Source organism: Harpia harpyja, chromosome Z, assembly GCF_026419915.1.
Source record: "Harpia harpyja isolate bHarHar1 chromosome Z, bHarHar1 primary haplotype, whole genome shotgun sequence".
NCBI classification, from domain to species: Eukaryota; Metazoa; Chordata; class Aves; order Accipitriformes; family Accipitridae; genus Harpia; species Harpia harpyja.
The window spans coordinates 51,838,140-51,854,279 of NC_068969.1; the positions used below are offsets into that span (position 1 = coordinate 51,838,140).

The window sequence follows — 16,140 nt, forward strand, 5'->3', positions numbered from 1 at the left end:
CTGCCAAGATCCTTTCCAATTTGGATGATTCTCTGATATGGCTCTCTTCATACTCATAGAAACTTTAAAAATATAACCCAGGAATTGGATATTTTACCCAAGTTCTTGCACGTAGTTTAATTCAACATGTTCTTGCACTTAGAAAAATTGAAGAACTCAAAAAAGCCCCTCTGAAGTCTATACAGTACAATATAACACACAAATCAGGAATCCTTTACATGCCTCCTCAGTAAATTACTTCAAAAATATTTACAGTGGATTCTCATTTTATTTCATTGCTTCCATTCTATACACTAAATTTTCAATTAACAGTATTTCAAAATAAAACCAGCTCCCAAGTTCACCATACTTTTCCATTTCAACACTTATGCATTTATAATACACGAAAGTTAGATTAGTAATAGCAAAATAGACCGGCAAATTATTTAGTCAGAACTTATGAACAGCAACACCTTTGCATCATTTTGCCATGACTACTTTCCATAAGTGATAACTACTATACAATGATTAATGATCAAAATGCACATCAATTTACAGTATTCACAAAGATAGACTTGCCACATGAAAGCGTGAAAAAGGCAGCAGCCTCTCATACAAAGTAAAAGTGACTCTGCACATGCTTGTTTTATTTGTGAAAATCACCCCCTCCCCAACTTTCATGATATTTACTGATGAAACCACGAAGGACTAAGTTATTTAGAATGATCAGCACTCATTTTCAGGCTGAAAGTCTTGATTTACTAGGGGAAGAAGGCAAAAATGGTACATTTCAGTAGTTTGCTTGCACATAAACAGACTTAATTCTGCTCCACAAAATATCTAATCCAGCAGACTTTAAATGAAGGACATCAGTGCTAAACAGTAAGTAGACAGTTGTGTACATCTCTCTGATCTAACGAAAGAGAAACTCTAGAAATAGCCAATAAATTTTTTTATGCTTTCTATACACTCTGAACACTGACACTACAGACATTCATAAGATTATTCTACTCTTATACGAAGTACCAGAGTAAAATTAAAACCTGAAGTTGAGTAGAAAGTTGACTAAAAATGGCACTTACACATGCACACATCAGTTTCTAATTTGCTTTATTCACACACTTTAGTTACTGTAAGCCTTGCAAACAAACTGCAAGACGGCCCAGTTTGCATTCTGTGCAACTTTGCCCAAACCCAAGTTTTTGTTATTTTTTACAAAGCAAGATTCCTTTGCTGTCTTCTGCCACACTGCAGCAAAGAAGTCTTCTATGTACCTGTAAATTATGACGTATACCTGTAAATTTATGTCTACTTAAGTTACTTTTACAGTTTCTATTTTGCTCACAGCTCCATTAACAGTGAAGTTGAAAACATCTTTAAAAGACCAGTAAACTCATCAGTCTCCCACTTGCAAGTTCTTACAACTTATGAAAACAAATTCCTTTGAACTGGCTAACAGTCCAAACCAAATAACATATGTGATGTTTACAAAACAGATATTAAGAATTCATATCCATTCCTTAAGTCAGTTAACTGGCAGGAAGAAAGTAAATCCTCACTCCAACCACATTTAAAATCCGATTCCCTTCTGTATGACTGCACATTATATATTCAATTTGTGTCTATAATTTTAAATTTAAACAGTACTTTTTTTAATTACACTTAGGAATCTATATCCCCATTTTTAAAACAAGTTCTTGTACAGTGTAAGGAGAATCCACAGAGTGGATTCTTCAAAAGTCACTTTCTAAGCCATTTTAAACAATAATTAGGTAAGTCAATCATGTCCATGGTGCTAAATCCACACCTGAACAGATTAAGAAACATTTTGAAGCAGTGTTGAGTAAATAATTTTGGTAAGCTGTAAAACTGCCACATGCAAGGTATACTGTACTATAACAGCTCCAAATCCTTTATAAAAACCCGGCATTCCTTCTTCCCGTTTTATAGTATTTATGCAGTCTCTCATCCCCTCATACTGAGTATTGATCGGAAGCACTTCATAGCCAAGGTCTGTATTATCAATTATTGTGCGTGTCCCTTGAATATGAAGGCGGTGTAAAACTGTCTCCAGTGGGTAAAGCATGACATCAGCACAAAGGCTAGCAGCAAAGCTAGCAATAAGTTCTGGAAAATATGCATCGAGCATGCTCTGCACAGAAGCGGAGCTCTCAGTTGGAAGGTTGTGGGAATTATCCCTTTTCAGAACAAACAAAACAAGCTTCTGGACAATGGAACTGATGACATAGTGAAGAACACCATGTAGAGCAGTTGGAAAAGTCAAGACCATCAGAGGAAGGAGACGCTTGCTATGGGGTACGCCCATGCCTACAACTCTGCCGAGTCCTTCTTTCACGCAGTCCAGGATGCCAGGATTATCTCGAATTATTTCGCTCTACAAGCACAAAGGAATAGTTACAACTTGTGCTGCCCATTTCATAACCACGCTGACATCCACTTTGACACTTTATCACTGCTGAACTTTACAAGAGAGTTAAACATTTACATGCCATTGTATCTACACAGCTATATTGATATGAATTCTTTGCTCTAACACTCTTGATATCATGCAAGTAAATTTCTTTTAAAAAATTAACACATCTTAAAGAGTCTTTATTTAATGTACATTCCAGTTATTTGTGTTACTACCAAAGAAATTAAACTTTCAGCCTACTGCTGAGTAGTATGAGTCTGCCAAACAGTCATGTACTGAAAATGCCTATTTCCAGAGCAAAATGCCAGGAAGTATTTATCTAATTTAAAAGTCCTTTCCTTTAAGGACTATAACTCTAGTCTTTGAACTTGAATGTGCATAATAAAGACTTCCATAACTAAAGTTGAGTTGAAAGATCATTTTTAATTTGAATTTAATAGGTTCAGCTCTGCACATTTCCATTCCATTACTTGCATGTAAAACAGTACTCTTTACCCATGCTGTGTCTCAGAAAAGACATAATTATTTTGTTCATGTAGTGAAAATAAAGAATTCACTTAGTAATTACTTACTCCGTTATACTCCACCTATGACTGTAGGATTAAGCTAAAGACATTGATTCCCCTTCTAAAGCTTATACAAACTCAGTGTTTTATCATCTCTGTTACATCCAAAATTCAGGATTTGGGAGTTCTCAATGCCCAAGTCTCTAAGTCCATGCTGGCTGTGTCCTGACCTCATGCCAGGATAAACCACCAGAACATTCCTCAGTACTCTGGGGAAGGACTAAAAGCCTGCAAAGCCTTCATGGTCAGTCTGCGCAGAAGAGAAACTAGTTCAAATACTTGAGAATGTAACGTTGTTCCAGACTTTAAGTACAAGTTAAGCATCATAACCCCTACTGCATCCTCTTCTCCTAGTCACTGCACTTCAAAGCTGTGCTTGCTTTTGTCAAACACGCCACCACATGGTTTAAAATGTTAGAGACAAAAACAGGAACGTCACAGCTGTAAGATTCTACCATTTACAGTTATTTTGATGAAATATATTTACTTGGAGAAGCGTGTCAAACTAATACTGTTGAACAGTATGGTTTATCAGAATTAAGACAATCACAGTTAATATAAAACTGCTAGTAACAAATCCCACAATCTTTAACTTCTATTGTTTGTTATTGGTCATTGTCCTCTTGCAGCACAGGAATATAACATAAACCTGATAAGCCAAGTTGCCTCCCTGCACTGATTAATACAGCATAAATAAAATCTTCACAAATGCTATCATTACCTCCTTTGTGTTTCTAATAAGAAAGTTCATGATGATGTTTCCAGGAACTGGAAAATACATTTCATACAGCATATGTACACCTATTCAGTAAAATACTTGCACACAGCTGAACCTACTATGCCTAAAACTCTCAGATCTCAGTGGAGTTATTTTCATAAGCAATACTTTACAGAGATGATCACCTGTCTAGAAGGCTATGGGAGATGCTGTTTTGGCTTTTTGATTGTTTTCCTATTAAGCTGCTTTCTAGCAAAGAAACTTTATTACTTATTTTGCCAACAGAAGACAGTGTCTAGATCATGTTCTCTTTTATCGTTTATTGGTAAATGTTCCCATGTCCAACAACACAGATCTTTCATCCTTTCAAACAAAAATACAAGCAGTAAGATACCTGAATAAAACATTCCATTCTGTGGCCTGCTACAAACTCAAGAAACATGAACACTGTTCTACCACTGTTTCTAGTTCCAGGATTATGGCATGCTCAGGGTAGAGCCATTCCCCAGGATATAAGAGTTTCCTAAGTCAGCTTCTTAATATGAGACCAGTTAAATCTTCCCAAGGCTTCCACAAACTCAGAGGTCCACTCAGGCAGGATTTATGGAACATTACTTTCAAAGTAATTCAGAAGGAGAGTAGAAGAGGGTTTCTTAAATACAGAGTAACTTTAGAGAATGCGAGTTTGTTGTTGGGAGTCTATCTACATGCCCACATGCACAGACATTTAATCTCACCTGTCCCGTTAGTCCACAATGTGGCCAGTTCAGACAGAACAGCCTTCCTAGTACCTTCCGGCTCCTTTAAGTTTGGAACTCTGCACAGAGCAGAATCCTGTCCCTTAAGAGCACCTGCCTCTAAAGTACATGCTGAAACTAAGAAACTGTAGAAGTCAGCCTTGTTTGCCTTTTCTCCACAGAAAAAGCACCATTTTGTAGAAATACACCAGCAATTAACTGTAGATTTGAACAGCTGGATCTAAATCAGTCTTGACTGTACTTACAACTTGCCTATACTATGAATGAAAATTATTATTTTGATGACTGAATCACATTAGAGTGACTATCCTGCACCACCCTCCACACAAGAGCTCATGTTACAGTAAAAGTTCCATTAGCTGCACAAAGATACTATCATGTTAATTAAGAGCAACTCATTATATAGAGATAGCTGGAAGAATTACCCTGGACCACTTCTGCTTAGCTAAACCCTGTCTCTTTCTCCAGAAAGAGATGCAACAACTAACTGAAAGACAATCTGCAATACAGTGCTATGGGTTACTCTGTACAGTTATAGAACAAGTTAAGCTGTATCTTAAGTGACAGGTCCAGATATTTATTTTCATGGCTAGGAAGAACTAGATGAAAACTTAAAAGCAAAAAGTTGACTGAATGAAAGCAGTCCTGAAATAGAGTTCAGTATTTTAGCAAAACAAAGCTGAATTACTGGAAAAGCTTTATAGTTTTTATAGGGGAAGGGGTCGCTGCAACAGCTTGCCTAGCAACCTTTTTAAAACCTTTACATGAGAAAAACTTTTTTATGGTTTTTCTGCTAGAACATATAGATGTAACTTGTCCTTATTTCGCAGACAATATACTCCAACTATATTAAATGTCCTTTCTAATTCTAGATTTAGACTTAAGATAGTACAACTAATGTATCCACCACAGTAAATAGTTTTTATCTCAGTCATACAGCCTCATGCAAAACAAATGTAACTACTGCAACATAAACCTGAATCCAAAGCCAAAGACTCACTTCTCCACATAATCTAATCCATAAAGAGAATAACAGTATCTTTTAAAATGTTTTAAGTATACGTAAGTTACCTGTACAGTTTCAACCAGGCTCGCAGAATAAAAAGGCATTGCTATCACATGTGTTAAACTGTAGAAATTAACAAAATAAGAATTAAGGTCAGGACAATACTATAATTTTAGCCAAATACGCACCTGAAAGTTGATAAAGATATCTACCAAGACATGCCTGAGAGAAAATTAACAAACCATAACTCAATTATTAAAATGTGCATCAACAAGTTGAGATAAACTTCAGTCTGAAGTTCTGTTAAATTCTATTTCCATGTGACCAGTCTGATTCAGGTCTCTCAGATACCACAATTTAATTACTAAAAGAATCTAATCCTTCAAGTCAGTCAGGTTCCACACAGACACGGGGATCTACTGAGAAAAAAATAATCTGTGGAAGTGGTGTATGCAATCAAGATTGTTCAAAAAAATAAAAATTTGAAAATTACTATTAGCACCCTGTCAAGTAACCATAGCTGCAGATTAAACTAATGTACATTTAGTAGTTTTGTTAATGTTTAGATAAAAAGACATAAGGTAATAACACATGCTACACTTACCCTTTGAGTAGAAGGTGTCCACCGATCTGCTTGAGGTTCCATTTATGTGAAAGCTCCCTAAAAAGACAAGTATTTACCTTAATAGGGACAAGAACATGTTATTCTCAAGCATTTTTTCCATGGGCATCAACATCCAGTTTTCATATTGGTGTTCAACTATCAGTTTACATTGCAGGGTTTCGCATATGGGAAAGACACATCGGCTACACATTTAATAAATGATGCTTAACTTTTAGAAGTTATTTGGGTCTGTTAGATATTCTGTTAAAAAAGCTTTCAATTATTAGTAAGGTGTCTGTAGCTCTCACAGCTACTGGCTTTATTGTTTTGCATTTATTTTGTATCCTTATGTACCAACTCTTAAAGACATTTTCAGGGAATATTGGATTATTGCAAAATCTCAGTAGTTTTCCGTTATCAACATATATTTCTTATTATGTTTTGGTTTGGTTATGCTTTTTCTGTTCTTTGAGGTTATGTTTACCCAGTTGTTTCTTTCCTGAAAACCTAAATCACATTCTGGCACAGTTCAACACGGACCAAATCAAGTACAGTAGTAGGTCAGACTAGAAGCTGCATAGTAATTCTGTACAGACTTAACTCAAGTCTTTTGGCATAGGACCAGTCTTTAGCGTATCCTGGTAAAACAAGAGAAAACCCACGTGTTCAACACAAAGGCGACTTTAAAAAAATCCCATTAAAGTATTTTCTAGTTACATACTTCAAAATATGAAGAGTAAACGTTAACTATACTCCACTTCGCAGAAAATGTAATCCCACCTAGCTCAAGGTAACATTCAAATACTCTAGCTATGAGGTAAAGATATTTGTCTGAAATGTTGGACATACTAGACTATGCATTTTTAATAACAAGCTATAAAGTGTTCAGTTTCAATTCTTGTCCAGGAATCTACTCACTCACTGCCTGTAGTTACAACTCAAATCCAAGAAAAGATACTCTTTACTCTTTCTGAAGAATTGTGTGTTCCTAGTAGCTATCACTTTTCTAACTACACAGGTCAGTCACTAAAGAAGAAGGGAAGATCACTTACCATTATGTGTTTGAGACACTTAGATCACATCCACTAAGCCATAACACTTAAAAGATGTGGAAAATGAAACCAGCTAAACTAGTGTGTGAAAGCCTAACTTGTCAATCCACCAGCTGTAACTATTCCTGCAGTGGAAGAACAATTAACAGAGTAAGTTTGTCTAGTACAGAACCACATTCAACTTGCTGCAAAAATGTCAACACCCATTTCTGGGCTGCTCTACTAAAACAGGGGGATTCTTTTATAATATTATGATATAGAATTGGAATGGACATCTCACTTCCTTGTGTCCTTTGGAGCTTGATAATGTAGTGAAATAACCTTTTAAATCAGATTTGCTGGCACTGCTGCTATAAGCAATAACCTTCACCTCCCTGTGACAGCCCAAACATGCATGCAACCATTAAAAAGGGAGAGCATCCAGTAGAAAACTGCACGGGGTCATGCATGTTCAAGACAGCCATTTTAGCCAGATCACTTCCCCAATCCAGTTCTTCATGACTGTTCACATACTGTGTTGGCACAAGGATGGGAGTAGCACTGAGGAAGGAGTGAGCAGGTACTAGCAGAAAGGATTGCTTCTTTTGGCAGCAGCACCAGCTTACTTTTCAAACTACTGAACAACTGGCCCACAAGAAGAAAAACCTCGCTCACATTGGACAGAAATCAGAACTATGACAATACAAACACTATATCACATCTCATGAACTTAAGCATCCCCTACAGCAATACTGAAAAACAAGAACAATGAGTCACACTTGGAGGAACGTGTATGCCTGGGAATTTCAGTTACATGTGAGACAGAGCTGACCAAAAATCTTCAACACACACTCCACACAAGTGAAGTAGGAAATGCTTTTGCTAATGCTTTTGATGAATGCCAGAACCTGCGAAGAATTACTTTTATTACTATGCATGCATACATGCATCATAATAATAGTTTGATTCAGCCTGCCTACATTTCTTATCTTTAAAACCAAGCCAGTTTCCATGTCACTTAAGTACTTGGTCTCTGTACACACATTAAAAATAGGCACTTGTCTCTTCTGAAAGCTAACATGATTCTCAAGCCCGCTGGTCCATTCAAACTTCACCAGCCTTAAACCCAACTACCTGCCTGTCTCCCTAATATATTTTCCAAGACAGGTCCTTATCATTTTCCTGGTTTCAGTGTGTGCCCTGCAACTGTTAAGTATCTTCTCTTAACTTTTGATTATCTCACAGTCTCCTTGCATTTCACTAGGAGTTTTAGTTACTTTATATAATAAACTCTCTCAAACAACCTGCTTACTCTTAAAATACCTGTAACAAAACCAACAATATGTATTATTATACTTGTCAGCCCTTACTGTCAGCTCTGGACCATTATAAAACAAAACATGGATAAAAAGTCTTCAGCCAAAAATTCTTTATCAGACTTGTATCTCAAAGCAGAAAGACATCACAATGTTTTACCATAATCCTGGAGTTACAGTTCAGCATAAAAAGCAGGCAGAGTCACAAGTCAAAATAAAAAAAAAACTACTGAACTACTATAGCCGAATATGGACACAGTGAAATAGAGTGGTATCTCTTCAAATTAGCCATGTAAGTTTTCTGTATTTAGATTAATGAAACTAGGACTTTTTACTTTACACATGGTATTTGCTAGTACCACACAATACGAACCAAAATACAAAAAGAAACTTATGAGTTCTTTTATTAGAGTGGAATTATACTGAAGACCTATTTCCTATGTTACTCCTATACTCAGACCAGTAGGCAGACATACCAAACATACGAAGCTCCCAGAAAGAGTCCTCACTATTTATTAATTACAAGGTTGTCTTGGCAAAGACAACTACACTGTGCTGAAAATACCTATTTAATGTCTGACTGTTCTAATCAAGTAAAATTTTTCAAGCAGCCTTACATTTCTAACACTTTCAATATAAGTCAACAACTGATGATTAATTTGTTACAAGCAATAAAAAACCCACGCAATACCTTGGCAAAGGTGTAAATTCACTGATTATGCCTTCTGTTCCGAGGGTTATGCCTTGAACAATGAAAGTGCTGCCCATTCCCTTCCAGAGAGCTCTTGGACCCTGTGTTTTGAAATATGCAACATAAAACTCAAAAATCTTTTCATCTTACTAATTTTTATGACATTTCAGCAAATTCAGACTGCACAGGGATACGACTCTACCGTTCAGCTTCACTATTACCAAATTCAGGGGACAACTAACTTTTCAACTCTGAAGAAACTTCTGCTCTTCAATAATTTCAAAGTTGTCAACAATTTTCGAGCCATATCTCTCACTGTTAATACTCTGTACTATAAACTTAACACCATTTTCTATTGACAAAATGAGCTCGAGATGTTAAACCACATCTGTAAAATTCAAAAAGTCTTTTCTTACTGTCTTCTGATCTGAGTTTCAGGATTGCCATTCTCATGCAGAACTGGAAATTTGTGCAATACTATCTTTGGAAGTAGTCACTTGGATAATCGCTTCATCCACATAAACACTAATTATTTTTTTAGAATGCTAATGAAAAGAATTAGTTTCAGGGATCTTTTGTTTTCTAACATCCACAAATCTTTCCCATTAAATACTATACTACTTAAAAAAAAAAAAAATCACAGTGATCTCCTTGACGCATTTCTGCAACCATAAAAATAACAAACTCTTACAATGGCCATGTTTTTAACCACCAGTTACATAAAGAGTTAAAGATAGCAATGTACATATGTGCTATAGTAACCTTCACTGCTCAGATACAGCCTGACACCAAATACTGACCTGTGTCTTATTGATGCTGTACATAATATTGACAATAGTAAACGGAGTGAGATGATAATTCCGAGCATGATAGTTAACCTGTTAAAAATACAAATAATGGCAGTTTTTGTAATCACTTACAGATGCTACAACTCTAAAGGAAAAAGCACTTCCAAAATAAGGACTTTTTCTCTGTAAAGGTCAACTAAAGTGACCAAAACGTGAATTAATTCTCTCTGAAATTTAGGGAAACAGGCAGAACTTTTATGTATTTGAATGCCAAAAATGTAAACAACAAAACAAGCATAAACCAGAAAACATCGGAAACAAAGCATCCTGCTTGTAAATGGCAATCTGGAAGTTGCTCCACAGACTCTAAACACTTACTTGCTGTAATTCACTTTCCACTGCCCAAAAATGATAAATAAGAATGTTCAAGATAAGTTAAATTTCAGAATGGAAAACAGGTATGCTACAAATAAAAACATGTTAATGTAGCAGTATCTCCCTAAGAATTGTAAAGCTTCCTTATACTCTACAGAGTGTGAAAACACAAAGTATCACAGTACACAGGAGCTCTGACTGGAAGAGGGAATATAAAAGACATACCTGACACTGACGACGGAGAACAATGCAAGGATGTGCCAGCACATTTTCTGTAAATAGGCTTTAAAAAAAAAAAAAAAAAGGTGTATTTAAAGCATGGGAAGCCATCACAAATTTATTAGAAAAAGCTTGTTATTTTTCTCTAACAACATTAGATCGGTATTTGGAAAAAATATACATTATCTAGTGAATTAATGAGGCATTTTAGATGGCTACCTAATAGCCTGCCAATACTATAAAGGAACAAATATCAAAATACCTGACACATACACTCACTACAAAAAAGCACCCATCTATCTATCTATCTATCTCTATATAGTATGTATGTATTTTTATAGGCAAAACAACATACCAAATTTCTTAAAACTTTCCCTCTGCAAAATATGAGGGAGCAGAACAGGCCAGAGCCAGAATTATGAAAGGATTAGTTTCCAGTTTTATGTTAATTCCACGTACCACATTATTAATCAAGACTCTCCTTAGGAGGAAGGCCAGAGGATTGGTACTAACAGCTGACATTTTTTAATCAGAAAACATTAATGCCCAAAACCAACTCTCCCTCCACCCCCAGAAATGGTATTTCAATCAAACCTCCATAAGAAAGTTCTCTCAGTTCTAAAGTAGTATTCCTGGTCACAGCCACACAGAGAAACTTTTCATTTCATCTCAAAGTGCCTGAGTGATCAGAGTACTTACCTGTATGTGGTTCACACCTGGGATATGGATTAGAAAAGCAAAACCTCCAGGCTTTACCTAAGCACCCCAAGTAACAGCTCTGACCACTGACCTACAGCATCACCTGGGCTAGGTCTCTTATGGGGATTTTACTCTGGATAAACAAGTACTAATTGCACAGAAAAGTACTGAGCCTGCAGTTTCACAACTATTAAGCTATTTAGTAGTTTGCTACTACCGAAAAAGGTGAAACTTTCCCTGTACTCCGACTGTTATCTATTAAGCCCTCCTGGTAGCCAATTCAACTAGCCTCACAAAAACTAACCTTTTCCTTTGGGTGTTTTCTACAAGATTTCTGACTTGAACCATGTGTGTCTGACAAGTGATCTGATACAAATGCAAAAGCAGAAGCAGGGAGAATTGCTCTCAGCAATGATACAATGTTGATCCGCTCTCTTTCTCAAAACCACAAGCTCATTTTAGTCCTAGTGGCCATGGTGCTCAGGATGTGGAAACCTTTGTCATGCTTGATTAAATCAAAGCATATAGTTCAAAAGGACAACTGAGCCACCCTAACATCGCTCTGCTCCTGAAGGAGATCAACATGTTCCTGCCCTACGGCTCTACTTCTTTGCTGGTACTCTCCTGAGCTCACTGAGCTTGCTAAGGTTGGAAAGAAACCAAACAACTCTTTACATGTTTGGGGGGGCTAGTTCTTCCCCCTCCCCCCGATCAACTCTATTTTAACAGGTTCATCAAGGGGTCTGAATGAGCAAGCTCAGCCACTGCAAGGGATGCAGTGGGAGAAGAAGGAGAGGCAGTTTAATGAGATGGAATGATTTGATTTAAGCAACTCACTACTTGCCAAAAAAAGTCATTCATAGTCCTTCTTTATCCCTTCCCTCACTGGCCCAGTTAGCTGGTGTCTGCTGGCTTTCACAGCTAGTCAACCTAACTGAAACAGCAAAAAAGAATCCAGCTCTTTCCTTAACTTTATCTTCTGTTTTAGTGAGTTGAACAGGTTAAAAGAGGTTCTGATGGGCATCAAGGGTGATAACAATGGGGTAAGGAGCAGGACTGGCTGGTGGTCAAGTAAGAAGTCCTCCTCTTTAAGCAGAAGGACACTATAAGAACCTCAACTGACGTAGCTTCCCATATTGGTCTAACCGGGTAAGTGACACAAGTACTCTCATGTTCTGAAGAGAGAAGCACTCTTCTTAGAAGTCTCACATTCAGGTCAACAAGGACTAAAACTTTTTTTAGTCCTAACTTTTTCAAGACAAAAACCCAACCCACTTCCCACCCTTTCACAAGTTGTATCAGTACATTGACCAAGAAAAACCTAATAAGGTGAGTGTGATTAAGCAGGCATCCTGCAAAAAATCCCAAGCTTATCATCATCCTTACACTTGACAATTTAAGCTCGAAAATGTTGTTAAGCATGTTAAAATCCACCACTTTCTCAAAAATACTATCAATAATCAGTGTCACCATAATAAAGAATAAAATGATTATCGGATCACTTGGCTAGATTAACATTACTATTCCAGGATACTTTGATAATATACTTGAAGACATTTTCACCTTCTTAGGAAACAGCCACACTACCTAAAAATATTAATAAAAGTGGCAGATGTGAAAACAGTTTTCTGGTGTTATTTTTAGATTGCTCTGATAGGGTACACATATCCTGGGCACACCGTATGAAAAGCTGTTTCTTATATTCACTGCTGCTTAAGTAATTTTGAGAACACTTCTGTTAAAGAGAACAGAAATCTACATGGATTTCAGGTAGCACGTTTCTAAAGGCATTTCAACTGCATAAGTCTACCGGCATAAAAATACAACATAGGGATCATAAGACAACTACAGCTTTACTACTTCATTATCACTGAAAATTATTACACAACTCTTACCTTGCAAGGCCAATACCAAAGCCTGCAAATCTGTTCAACTGCTCTGAAAAAAATAAAAACAGATTATACAGCAGTGATAATCACAAAGTGGGAGAAAATGCCATGCAGACTATCTGAAAAACTAATTTTACACTTTACTTGCTTCAGAAAATTACAAGCACTAAACCACAACATTTGTGGCAACTCAGCAAGAGAGGATATAAAAAATTATTCCCCCGGGAATATTTGCACTTTGGACTGCATTTGAGTTTGTACATACTTTTATAAATAAAATTATTCTTGTCTTAAAACAGCTACGGGGGGGGGGAAGAGAGAGACAAAGTGAACGCAGACCAACTACTGAAAAAGTTAGCATGCATGACAGTTTACAATAATTCTGAAACACAAATTTAGGCATCTGAGGTGAAATTAAGTTTAAAATAAAAAACAGTAAAAAGAGGAACTTTGGGAAAAGTAACACAAAATGCCATTGATGACGTAACAAACACCAACATGATGTAGATTTTCACGTCAGTTGTTTATCTCCACTCCTTTGCAAAAATCTAGTTACTAGAGAACTGTTAACACTGCAACAAGAGTAATGGGTTCAATTCTCTGTTGTCTGCTACCAGACAGACATTTACGCATTGGGAATGATCAGAAGAGATTTTAAGAAGAGAATCAGAACTGTAAAGGCAACTGAAAATTAATGCTCAGTCCTATAATCTACAGGGTAGATTATACAAGGTAGTAACTTCAGTGGAGCTCCACACAGACGTGGCAGCCCTCCTAAAAGGAATTATGAGACTCTCTCCACTTGCAGAAGCTTGACTCAGTGATACAGCAACTCCTTATGAGTCCTCCAAAATGCAGAATCAACATACCCTCCATGAGTACATAGGACAAAAAAACCCCAAACAAACCAAACCAAAAAACGTAGAGTCCAAGTATCTAAGAATATTTAGGTAGTGCTTTAAGTAGTGCTTGCATGGATGAAAGCCCAGGTAAGAGTTGTACTTATTACGACCTGAACAGAAACACTGCACTACAGGTTAAAAACCATGAAGACTCACCCATTAATACAATTCAATTTTAAATAAATTAGTCTTTCATAAAACTTTGATACTCAAGTGTATATAAACTACTCCAGAACATCCTTTTAATTAAAGGAGACAATGTTCTGTAGCCTAGATTTAGCAAGTTTCTCTTAATTCACCTCAATCTCACAAAGACATAAAATGATACTGTACTTCCAAGGGTTTCTGCTCAGCTTCCCAACAATTACTGGAGAAGACATGAACACAGTTTCTTCCTCAGATTCTACCAGTCCCATGGTTCCTTCACTATCATGCATGGAGGTAGGGTTTATTTCAGCAGCTCATGCCACACCCCTTGTACTTTTTCAACAGAACAATAAAGCTGCCAGAAGACACAAAGTCTGAAACATCAACACCAAGTAACAAAATATACTCAAGACCCAAAGGTTCTTCCTGCCCTTACGGAAGACGGAGTATTTCTGCAGGATATCGTTTACATGGGCAATGGGGAGCTGACCACACGCTGCTTAACTAGAAGCTGCAGGGTGCCTTCTGGCACTCTCAGCCGTATTTGCCTGTAACTACGCGGTGCTACACAGAGAAGCGGGTGCTGGAGTGCAACAGGCGATGGAGCAGGTCTCCTTCTTCTAAGAGACTTTTTTCCTGGCGCTTCAGCATCGCCGGCCCGCCGCCCCAACGCGTCTCCGGGCCCGCCGCGGCGAAGGTCAGCGCCAGCAAACCCGGGCGGCGCTCGAACGGGCGCGGCCAGGCCGCGGCACAGCCCCACGGCCGCCGCCTGCTCGCCCTTGCCCACCTCGGCGGGTCGCCAGCTGACGGGCCGCCGCCGCCGCAGTCAGGCGAGGGACAGGCGGAACGGCGAGAAGCCGGCTAGCCCAGCCGGGCAGGGCCGGGCCCTCCCTTACCGGCGCCGGGGCCGCCCGCCCCGAGGTTGGGCTCCTCGTTGAGGCCGGCGCCCCCCAGGGGGGTCCCCGCCCCGTACGGCGGCGTCTTCTCCCCCCAGTGCAGGTTGCGGCTGCCGGGGATGTCGGGCGGGCTGGTCACCCAGTGGCCCAGCTCCGAGGCGCTGCCGAAGGGCCTGGCGCCGGGGCCCGGCTCCTCCCGGCCGCCGCCGCGGTAGCCCAGGCCGTCAAAGCCATCGGGGCGCCGCGGGTGCATGGCGGGAGGCGGGGTGGGGGGGGAGGGCCGCGCAGAGGCCAGCACCGGCGACAGCGGGTCCCGCAACCAGCCCCCCCCGCTCGCCACTTCCGGCCGCGAAGCGGGGGACCGCACCCTGCTGAAGCCGAGCGCGAGGCCACGTGATCGAGAAGGTGGGTCCGGCGGCAGGCTGGGCCAATAGCGTCCCTCCTTCTGCCCGGCTCGGGGAGGAGGGAGGTGGGCGGTGTGTCCAGCGGGGAAGGGCGCGGGCCTGGGCCGGCGGCGGAGGGCGGGCGAGGACGCCCCCTGCCGCTCCGGCGGGCCGGCCCGGGCGAGCGGGGCCGGGGAGGGGGACGAGCTCTGCGCCGCCAATCTCCGGGCTTGGCATCTGTCGGGGCGGGTAAAGAGAGCCCCGGTGCCTTCCTGGCGTGCAGAGAAGCCCTCTGCCAGTAGGGCTCCCGACCCTTTTCCCTGGTGAACTCTCACCCCAGCCGGAATCAGTGAGACCCAAGCGCGGTGGCCGCCGGGCTCCCTTCGTGCGAACCGCGCGGCAAAACTGGGAGCTGGGGCTCTTGATTGTGCTGACGATGCTCGCGGGCCCGAGCAAACCCCACAGGGGAGAGAGGGCAGGAGGGATCGGAGAGCGGTGCCTGCCCGGCGTAAGCCCACCACTCCCGTTCCCTGTGCCTCCCCTCCTCTCTTTTAATCTCCTTCCCCCTAAAATGCTGGTTGCTGTGCACCCTCCTGGCTGAGGAGAAACGAGCAGGGTCTCCGGTGGGATCCCGGGTGTTCCCCCTTCACCGGCCGGAGAGGTTTCTGACGTGAGGCGTGCCGGGTCTGACACCGGCCGAACACCTTCCCTGGGGGCTTGGTGCTCCCTCGGCTCCTCC

General features: G+C 40.1%; 1 protein-coding gene across 1 annotated transcript; it reads right to left on the reverse strand.

Annotated features, from left to right (window-relative positions):
* Window positions 1–248: 248 nt before the first annotated feature.
* Window positions 249–15,364, reverse strand: SLC25A46 (solute carrier family 25 member 46). Its single transcript, XM_052777362.1, has 8 exons — window positions 15,019–15,364; window positions 13,080–13,122; window positions 10,492–10,549; window positions 9,904–9,981; window positions 9,104–9,204; window positions 6,066–6,122; window positions 5,527–5,584; window positions 249–2,374 (listed from the first exon to the last, which is right to left on the reverse strand). The coding sequence occupies exons 1-8, from the start codon at window positions 15,269–15,271 to the stop codon at window positions 1,796–1,798; spliced, it is 1,227 nt and encodes a 408-aa protein (XP_052633322.1). The 5' UTR covers window positions 15,272–15,364; the 3' UTR covers window positions 249–1,795.
* Window positions 15,365–16,140: the final 776 nt, after the last annotated feature.

Coding starts and splice junctions, on each gene's coding strand:
- SLC25A46 (XM_052777362.1), bottom strand. CDS start 15,271: ATGCACCCGCGGCGCCCCGATGGCTTTGACGGCCTGGGCTACCGCGGC. Junction 6,123..9,103: donor GAATTTACACCTTTGCCAAG/GTATTGCGTGGG, acceptor TTGTCTTTTTAG/GGAGCTTTCACATAAATGGA. Junction 5,585..6,065: donor GGACACCTTCTACTCAAAGG/GTAAGTGTAGCA, acceptor TAATTTCTACAG/TTTAACACATGTGATAGCAA.